At 38.5% G+C, this 10,607-nt stretch overlaps 1 protein-coding gene across 1 annotated transcript in view; it reads right to left on the bottom strand.

Moving 5' to 3' along the window:
* Positions 1–10,607, bottom strand: part of PSMD1 (proteasome 26S subunit, non-ATPase 1) — a 71,289-nt gene that overhangs the window by 46,464 nt on the left and 14,218 nt on the right. Inside the window, exons 13-16 of the mRNA XM_065674344.1 lie at positions 9,797–9,908; positions 9,239–9,435; positions 8,516–8,611; positions 7,885–7,949 (exon numbers count right to left, since the gene is read on the bottom strand). Of these exons, the coding sequence (XP_065530416.1) occupies positions 7,885–7,949; positions 8,516–8,611; positions 9,239–9,435; positions 9,797–9,908 (470 nt within the window). The remainder of the gene's footprint in view (positions 1–7,884; positions 7,950–8,515; positions 8,612–9,238; positions 9,436–9,796; positions 9,909–10,607) is intronic.

The following is a 10,607-nucleotide window of genomic DNA, read 5'->3' as shown; positions in this document are numbered from 1 at the left end:
AACAGGTGAAACTGTTTCTTAGCAGGGTGAGTACAAATTCCATGTGCTGAAATTGTCCCTTTGTTGTTTTACTGTAGGGGTATGTAGAATCTTTTACCCACCTGAATTTCATCTCCATTACTCTCGCATACAAATATGTGTGGTATTGTCAGATTTGTCAGATGTTCTTTTCATACTAAGAAAGTGAGAGCATTTAACCAAAATAGGACAATACCACATCAGTGATCATCAGTAAACCAGGACAGGCAGCGCCTGGAACTTCCCTTTAATTTAGATGGACAAACTTCCTTTTTTACGACCACTGGAACTTCAGTGAAAGCCTTCCCGTATCTTATATAGTTCACACAAAGCAGAAAAATCATAGACAAAATAGCTATTGCACTTGAAAATAAGAGCAAGCGTTTAAGAGACAGCAGAGATGACAGTACTATCCAAACCTGCACACATTTGCAGTTTAGCTTAGCTCACATCAATTTCACTGGACTAATGGCATAAGACTGTGGGTCCCAATCTGCACTCTCTCAAACATGCTCAAGCCTTTCATCAGAGCATAAAATTCATACAAAGAATGGCTCATCACAATCCATAAAAGTTACCAGAGTCTAGCATCTGTGAAATGAGGAGCTTCTGACAGTTCCAGAACATCTTTCTTTGGGAAGGGAAATCAGATTTCTCCAAAGTACTGAGTTCTCACAGTAAGCAGCCAGCTCACAATTGTTTCCCAATAGTTCCCATTTACAGTAACATTTTTAGCTGGGGCTTTGTTTGCATTTTTTATGTTTTCAGAACCCTCTAGTTACACACTAAAATTATGTACAGAAAAAGGCTTAGTTTTTTTCCTCCTCAGAACAGAAAGTACGAAAGATAACATGTCCTTCCAACATTTATTTGCATATATTTAATTTAGAACATATGCACATCTGAAATGGAGCCTAATGTAAAAACTGCCATGGAGTCCCAGAAGAAATTACTAAAAATACTTCTGTGTTACTTACTGTAAGTTGTCTTCTTCCTACCCTTTTTGGTGATAGTCACTAGTCACTTGAGTTAGAAAAAGCTCTAACTGCTTTACTCCTATTTTTGTTAAAATTTAAGGGGATCCTGTAGTTAAAGCCAGAATAGATGGACTGCTATACTTGTAAAAGTATATACATGTATATACATGTAAAAATATTTGAGAATCAAAAGCCTTATTAAGACCTAGACTACTTGAAGCTCAAGGGGTGAGGGAGTAGGAATAAAATGAACCTCCCCCCAAAGAAAGACCTCTTAATAATCAGTGTTAAGATTACACTAACAGGAAACGACCCTTGAAAAAGTCTCACTCGGCAAAGATCTATTTTGTCAAGCCAGCATATAGATTTCTCAGTTTCAGTAACCATATAAAGAAACATGTTCCAGTTATTGAATATAGTCAGCAATAATAAACCTCAATCAAAAGGACTAGTGACTCAACAAAAATCCAGTCTTCCTACAAAGAAAGGAAATTTCTCCATAGATAGAAAAACATGCACATTCCATTTAACATGCCAAGTGTAAAAAGAAATTGCTTGTCCACTGAGAAAGCAAACAAGTGAAGAATTCAGGTAACAGTCTTGGAAAGCATAAGGACAGAGGGAGAAGAAAGATGATGAGAAGATGCAGAACTATGAAATAAAAAGACAATATAACAGACAGCAGAGATCTTGTTTTAGCAACTGTATCTACAAGAACAGATTTGAGCAAAGACATTACCTTCATTAGCAAGACATGATTGAAAATAAGAGTCACTGCAAGCTACTGTAAGAAAGCACAAGTTTGTTGTACAGTAACTAAGGACAACACTGTTCATGGGGTACTGACAAGCAAGATGGGAAACTCAGGACTACATCCGCGGGCATCATCTTTAAGCAACACAGATTTATTAGGCATTTCTTTCTCTGAAGTAAGATGCTCTCAATTCTTTCAGAACCTGGCCCACGACAAACCAATCATGTGGCCAGCTCTGTGGCCTCTACGTACTACATAAAAATAACTTATACAGTTACCTAGTTTAATTTTCCTCATTATCACAGAAGTTTTATCTGGCATATTTTATTTCTGTTTAAACTACTAGAGAAGCAAGACAGACAAGAGTAAAAGCTGATCTGCAACATAAAAGCACAATGGGAACAAATACATTTTAGAAGACCAATGGACAAGTATGAGGTTTTTTGTTGTTGTTTCATTAATACATTAGGAGATATTTAATGTTCTGGCTGCCTATCTAATTAAAAATTACAACACAGACATGGACATAAGGACTACCTACCACCTCAGCAGCCTTGAAGAGTGGAAAACAATGGAGTTTGAAGCCTAACAGAATAAGTGCCTTGAAATGCAAATAAAGGGAATATCATAAAGAAAAAAAAAACACGCAAAAAACCAAGCAAAACCAAACAAAATCACAGCCTTTAAAGCACTCTACGAGACAGAGAAGCAAGAAATTCAGCTAATCTCAGCTGTGCTGATATAAAACACATTTTGTGGAGCCAGTCCCAAATCATCTGGGGGATTAAGCTGCAAGCCCCTTGGGTGGTGTGGTTTAGTGTGAGGTGTCCCTGCCCATGGCAGAGGGGTTGGAACTAGACGGTCTTAAGGTCCTTTCCAACCCTAACTATTCTATGATTCTAAGAACATTTTTAGGCAGCCAGAAAAATGTATTCATCACTTATCTTGCATTCTCCAAATGTAAAACTTTCCTAATCACATCACATCTGGCCATACTCATATGAAATGCATCAAAATACAGTTAAAAAATCCAGTGTTAAGCAGAGGACAAGGCACTGCAAAGAGAGACTGATGCTATAAAGCTGTTCACTAGTATACAAGAGGCATGCTGATCTTTTTATGCTACTTCATAGAAAATGTAATTTTCCTACACCATTTTCTTACTGTGGAAAAATCCACAGCACTGCAGCCTGGTATGAGAAAGCAAAAGGATTACTCCCCTAAATCTTTTTCTAGGCTGCCATATGTAACTTCAGCCTTAAAAGGTAAAGTAATGCAAGCACAGTAAACCTGGTGAATGCATACTGAACAACCTGGTATTCTGGAGCCAAAAGAGACAGGACATTCACCAGAGCTCCTCTGGCTCTTTGCATTGGAAGCTGGAGGCAGGAGTCCCAGAGTTCTGGCCAGTTCTCAGCACTGACTTAATACTACCATCAAGCATTAGATTTCTTTCATGACATTGATAAAAATGCCTACGTACAACTGCTAAGAAGCACTTCTTCGTTTCACTTCCCCTTTGGCTCTCTAGGTAACTATCAACATCGTACAAACAGCAGTCAGGAGAGAAGTAACTTCCATATTTCTGCTTTGTTATTTGACAACATGCTGTTTACTGTCAATGTCCATTTCCCTGGGACACAGTTTTCTCCAGTAGCAAAGGAAGGCTTTTGCCCTGCAGGAGAGGAAGCTTTTTAGTTTTTTAAATGGGAAGCCAGCTACAAAATATGAAAGACGGCTTGCTGAAATATCCGTATTTACTCTTTTTTAAAATAAGTTATGTCAAACCCTCTTTGTCTAGCCACACCTAAGATTCCTTGCATCCAGGTAGCGAGATCCTTTCCAGCCTCTGAAAACCAGTATCATGCTCTTAAAAATTAGGAGCTTTTTGCTTTCTGAAGGATCCTCTTCACAAATACTCTAGACAGTTGACAGCAACTCATTTTCAAATTCATTAAACACTGCACAACAAATAAGTCTTTTATTCTGCAAGATGCACATCAATATACCTTAATAAAATCCAACAGGAGTCTTTGCCATTAAAAAAAAATAATAAATCATCAACTTACTTTAATGGCTCAAAGAATCTCAGCATTTTTTATGACTTAACTTGAAACTTCAGCTGCTGAACAGTAATTTTAAAGCAAATTCAAGGATTTGGTCAGACAACCAAATTAGTTATAAATTGCACTGCTTAAAATATTTGGTTACTCAGCTAAAAAGCTTTAGTGTGTATAATCTGGGAATCTGAAAATACTTTTCTGGAATGAGAGGTGGGGAGGAATACTAGATTGGTTTCTGTCACTCTTCTCATGCATGCTGTGATCTAGTGATATGAAAATTTTCATATATAATAAGCTTATAAGCTTATTATAGGCACTACAGGCAGTGCTTATAAGCCTATCGTTTTTACGATGTAAGGACCAAGTGACTAATTGAAGGAATACTCTGGAGATTTCAGCAGGTTTCTTCAGCCTAGCTTGCACCTATCTCAGATTTAAACCCAATCATATTGCTTATCTGTGCAGATATTCTACTTTACGGCAGGAAGTTAAAACACTTGCAGAGATTTACAAATGCTCCCAAGCAACATAAGGCTCTGAGCTCTATTTCTTGAAGCAGAATCTCATGAATGGTCTAGAATAATGATAAAACAATAGCAAGGAAGACTTAATGCAAGATGTCATAGTGTACTGATTGCACAAATGCATTCATTGTTTCAATCTGATTGTACAGCTACAATTTTCATTAGAATTTAGATTAGTTTTGCCAGAGATGCCAAGGGAATTCTCCGGTGCACAACAGTTTGGTCAGTGAAGATGCACAGCTCTGTTTTCAGTTTCAAACCTACAGATAAAAGCACCTACAAATCTAAAAATGCTTTCGTGAAAGTCCGAAGCTTCTTCTGGTTATAAGAAGATTTCTGTTACTACTAACTGTTCACTGAAAGGGACCCTCATCATCCTCACCCAGGAGGACTGAATAAGACAAAAATGGGTTGGAAGTAAACAAAACCCTTTCACCTTTCCCATGCAAGAATCAACAAGCAGGTATGTTTCACTAAATTCCTCTTCTTCACAGTTAATGAACTGAAAAAGTGACTGGTACAGATCACATTAGAGTGACTGTTAGCCTATTACTCAATTACCCAGAAGATTTGCCATCTGCCTACTGGATAAAGGTAGGTTGTAGGGGTTAAAACAAATTGTCCAAGTATTCCCGGAACAAAATCTAAGTATCTGACCTATGTTTGCCTCAAAACAAATATATAGTGTTAAAATACCAAAGACTATGTAAACACAAAGAATACAAAAGCAGGAAACATTACTATCACACTTGCCTAATCCTAAAATGAAGAACTGAACATAAGCCATGCAGAGTTCTCTGGTTTTGGGTAGCCTACACATATCGGCCAAGACTACATCCTTCTTTTGCACCTCTCTAGAGGCTGCATTGTTCCCTCTCCTGCCCTTAGCCTTTTCCCAACAATACTGCACCGAGGCAGAAGCAGCATCTCGCAACTAAAGTCCTTCCACATGGCTCTCAACATTGCTATGAGAGTATTAAACTCTTTTAGTTCACAGTTTCAAGCATTGCTGCCTCCCACATTGAAGCCTTCTCCCCAACCGTATTTGTTATATCTATAAAACATCTACCTCCTCATTTTGTACATAAACTACAGTGTTTAGATACACCGCAGCATTGCTCTAACATATAGCAATATTAAAAAAGCTGACTGTATAAACAATTACATCTCATTTTGCAATATAAACAAAGATCAATTCCTGATCTGAATTGGTAAAAATTAAGATAAAAATAATTCTTTCCAATTTTGAAAAGTAAAGCACTTTAAATTTATTGTGTTTTCCATTTCATCATAAGTCTTAAAAACCAAAAAGGCTTTTTTTGCATTAAACAAACTTATTCTCTTATCTGAATCCTGACTTTCCAGTGCTCTTTCTGCAATCACATGCAGAGAATTCAACAACATCTCTTCTCACAGGAGCTTCAGTCAAGTTCTTCCACCTAAGACAAGATTAATTTCTGGGGCTTAGCCCACAGTGTTAGAGATCTGCTCAGCTCCCATCACAAAACACTTCATTCAAAAGTTCTGTATACCTAGCAGCTGACAGATTACTGACTCTTGCCAGCATTCAATGCTGTATTAGGGGCTTTTAACACAAGCAAATCTAGATAGACTTCAACAAGCAACAGTCCTAAGAGATGTCATTTTATACATGAAATCTGACAAACGCATAGCCTGCTTGTTCCTTATGAGCTATACAACACAATTAGCTCTAACTAGCAGTTTCAGCAAACAGGAAATGTAAAACCTCCTTTTAGATCACTACAGTGATGTACATTATTTATTTCCAGAAACTTAAACACAGTTTTTGGTTTATAATTAGAGAGAATAATGTGGGGGTAACCTGTGGGGCCCACTTAGCAGAAAATCCCTTCCACTGCTGCATGTGAATGCAGTAGTCTGGGCTAGACAAATCAAGGGCTCCCTCCAGAACTGTGTCTTAAAAGCAAAACAACTGATCATGTACTTTATGAAAGTTATCAAGTGAAAAATGTTAGCAGTTACAACAGCTTGACACAAGCCTTCAGTCTCCAGAAGCCAATGATAATGAGGTAAAAAGTTTAAGTCCTTTGCTACCAAGTCAGGTGAACACTGGAATTTACAAGTTCCTCCTTGCTGTGCAAGCAGGTTTTGGACTGTACCCCTTCAGAAGAAGAGACAGGATAAGATATGAACCACTGCAGAGCAGGTGAAAGAGTCAAAGGTGACGTTACTCATTTCCTTGTTGCTGGATATAGAGAGAACAGGCCCAGAAGTACCCTGCTCCAATAAGATGCAAGCACATGGTAAATGGTTTAGCTCAGAGCCTTGAAAGCTTCTCATTTTGGAGGAAGCTACTGATGTCCAATTACATTTTGCATTTATTGAGAAGAAAAATCACACTGAAATCAGAGATCAAAAGTGATTTGTCACAACCTGATTGGAAAAAATATGCCTGAAAATATGGAAGGCCTGCATGGAATTTTCCTTCTGTACACAGATGCAGAAGCCAGTTAAACAGACCCTTTTGACTTCAGGAGACTATTGCTATGCAGCAAGAAACAATGCGACAGAGCAGAAGCTCTTGAGAGACACCTGCTGCTCACCTAGAAAATTCGTTCATTAATGACGAACTTGACTCATCATATCAGCAACCCATTTTTTTAATACCACCTTTGAGCACCTCTTATCCAGCTCTTAAGGATGCCTTTACAAACTGCCACCATCCAAGGAAGACGTGAACAAATATTTTTACAAGTACTGGACCCATGTATGCACGACCTCCTCTCAGACACACCCAAAGGCTGCAGCTTAACTCAGTGCTAAAATTACACAGAGTACTGTATTAACAGATGAAGGGGAGACTTTTAATTCCCAATCTAATAAAAAAAACAACCAACCAAGCAGAAAATCAACAACCACCAAACAAACAAACACACACCAACCAAGCCCAGCACCTCTTACCTAGGGAACTATCCATAGAGCACTAGAAAATACCAGATCAGCAACTGATTTCACTTCAGAGAACCAAAGCAAACATCATGACTACTTTGTGATGGGCTCTACATTACCACAATGTAACCCCCTGTAACCTGTCAGGGTTTAGCACTGGATACTTAAAAACAAAGATTATTTCAACATTCTTCTTCAAATTATTTTTGCCAAAGGCATGACCTCCAAGAACACTGTAGATAGCAATCAGGCAGACATATTTGTCTGAGTACTGCTGCCTTTAAGAGGCCTGGCATAAGCACCTTATATTTAATTTTTCATTAAGTCTCAATCCTGCAAATATTGATTTTTCATTCTATTTGTCAACTTCATCTAACTCTGTTCAGACAATTAAGCCATAAGTCCGGAAACCGACAGGCTCATTAAGCATCTGCTGCACATTAAGGAAGGCTTCTAATTCTGCATGAAGTTTTATTCTCTCTCAATTTTTTGACTTTTCAACCTCCACTCAGTTAGCAATTACGTAATTTCGTGAAAAGCAATAGCATACGCAATTCCTGAAAATGTAACGGACATCAAATTGAAGGCTGTAGAAGTGACGAAGTAAGATACTGTACCTGAACAGAATGAAACCAAGTGACTCAACAGCTGCCCGCCTCACATCATCATTCACATCACTCACCTACAAAAGCGGAAACAGGACATTCAGAATGTAGTTAAAACACTTGAGGACTTTGCAACATTTTAAGCCAGGTCAAACATTTTAAGCCAGGTTAATCAGGAAGATACAATAATTAACAAGTTAATCAGGAAGATACAACAATGGAGAAAATTAGAAACCATGTTCAGCTTAGCTGAAATGGCCTCACCCTTGTTCATACACTGTAACTGCAAGCTAATGAAGGAGCAGACCTCATCTTTTATAGCTTAAGTTGCTTTTTTCCCAGCCCATTGTTACACAGACTATTCACTACAAAGCCATTACCAACTATTTTGGGATTGTGTTTATTTTTAAACAGGTTCCTTTTTTGTGGTATCAGGCTGAATATTCTCCTGCTGAAAGTCTAGTTATCCTAATGTCAGAAGACTCTGTTATTTCTACTCATAGTATTAAGGAAAGCTTTCATCATTTCACAATCTCTGATTTAGACTAGAACATTAACACCATAGACACAAAACCTGTCAGTGATGCGCTTACTCTCACACCACATACTTCTTGCTGTGTGCTTCTAAGCCCACAGTACTTACAGCCACATGCAGTAAGCGCCTGATAGCCTTGTTGTTCCCTGAGCCACAGTATGCCATAGCAACAGTGTACATGCCAGAACGACGGAGAATTGGATCCTGGAAGAGAAAACAGCAATATTTAATATCCACTCAAAGAGTGACTTACTAATTCTGATTTTAAATCTGTTCCACTTTTGGGCCTGGAATCTGCAAAAAAGGTAGCCTTGTTGCTTAATTGTTTATTAGGGATGAGTTACAAGGCAATCACCAAAGCGGGGCTGTCATTACCAATTTCAGCGGGACAGAAAGTTGCTACACCACAGGCTGCCAAAGACAATATCTGGCAGATGTGTTACTTTGCTTCTTATTCAATATCTGCTATTGAACCACTACTAGATCCTCAAGAATGAACCACCTACAGCAAACCTCATCCATTCTTGATCATTACAACCTGTTTGGCTCCTTGTTGCTGCTCACAGAACTATAGAGAGTAAGTATGAGACTAAAAAATACACAACTAAGCACTTTTGTTCTTGTACTGTTGATCAGGATTAATGAAGCAAGCTGTGAAAGTACCTCACTTGAGACTTATGCAAGATCTTCCCTGGCTTGAAACAGCCAACCTACCATAGCTGGAGATTTCACAAGAGAACAGGAAGGTCATATGTGTAACAAAAGGGCCAGGGATTAGGAAGGTCATATGTGTAACAAAAGGGCCAGGGATTAATTCACAACTAAACTTACCTTATCTCTGCAGAGACTCTCAATGAGAGCATCTGCCTCCTCCATTCTCCCATACATGACCAGAGCAATTCCAACTGCAAGGCCTCGCAAAATCTTCTCATGCTGGGTTTCCTGTGCATAGCCAACCATGTCCTCAATAGCTTGAGCATTTTTAGACCCCAACATAACCAGTCCCAGTGCCAAGCCAGCTGCCTCACCTGCGTGGCACAGAAAAGCAAAAAATCAAGCAAACTCTGTTCCCAAAAGCTGTAAATAGTCTATCTAGAAAATCACACAAGAAGTAGGCCAACAGATCAAATAGGAGACGGTTTAAAGACATAGCTTGTCTTATCAACATTTGGTATAATGCCACAGACCAGTCCTGACAGGACCTCTGAATATTACTGCCATATAACTAAAGAACCACGCTGATCAGGAAAAGGTCAGTAAATAAAACACAGCTAAGGCAACCTATGCTGCTAATAGAAAATGTGGAAAAAAAAAAAGGACCCACACCAAAAAACCCAGATGCCTGATAAGGCCGCAGATGGTTATTTGCTTTGAAAGCAGAACATTTACCTGTCACTGCATCATCCTGGTATAGATTTGTTTTCAGCAAATCGTACACATCTTGACGTGCTGTCCCCATGGCAGCCAGACCCAAACCTAGGCTGCCACCATGTCGGACAATCTAGAGAAGCATATGCAAGTTTAGTCATCACAGAACCAGGAAAAATATGGCTTCAGCTGAAGCAGACATTTTTGCATCAACATAAAGCTGCAAACTTTCAGTCTCAAACCACCCAAAATTAGAAATACCTGCTAGAAATACCACTTTCACCATCTCAGGCAGTAATTCTGATGAAAGAGGCAGAAAACTGTAGAAATAGTGGTTCAAAAGCCCATAAACAGTGAGTACCAGAAGCTTTACACATAGCACAAGACACTTTCTAGTATCTTTAAGTTCTTTTTCCCCACTGAGTGATTTATGTAAAACCATAAAACTGTGCCATGTGTAAAAACTGCTGCTCAGTAATACTTTTTAAGTAGAAAGGTAAATCAGTAACCCACTTGAACTGTCCTTTTGTCCTAACAATGGATACAGGAAAAACAATACATCTGCAGTAAGATGAGTGGAATCCTTTCATAGAATTTTTAAAGCAGTGTGAAATTCCCCAAAGAGAAGAAGGGAACATGCTGGGAAAATACTAATCTTTTCCTAACTTGAAAATGAGACTTTTTGTAGAGGTTTACAAACAGTGAGTGGTGAAGTAAAATGGGTTTTTTTAATCAATTGCATTAAACCTATAGGGCAGCAGAAGCATTTTGTGGCTTATTCTTTTGACAGCTAAGCCATAAGAAGTAACAGTCCATGAATACTGCAGGTCTA

The sequence above is a fragment of the Lathamus discolor genome, chromosome 3 (genome assembly GCF_037157495.1).
Source record: "Lathamus discolor isolate bLatDis1 chromosome 3, bLatDis1.hap1, whole genome shotgun sequence".
In the NCBI taxonomy this organism is placed as follows: domain Eukaryota; kingdom Metazoa; phylum Chordata; class Aves; order Psittaciformes; family Psittacidae; genus Lathamus; species Lathamus discolor.
The sequence above is the reverse complement of the archived record's forward strand: the minus strand, read 5'-3'. Positions and strand labels throughout refer to the sequence as shown.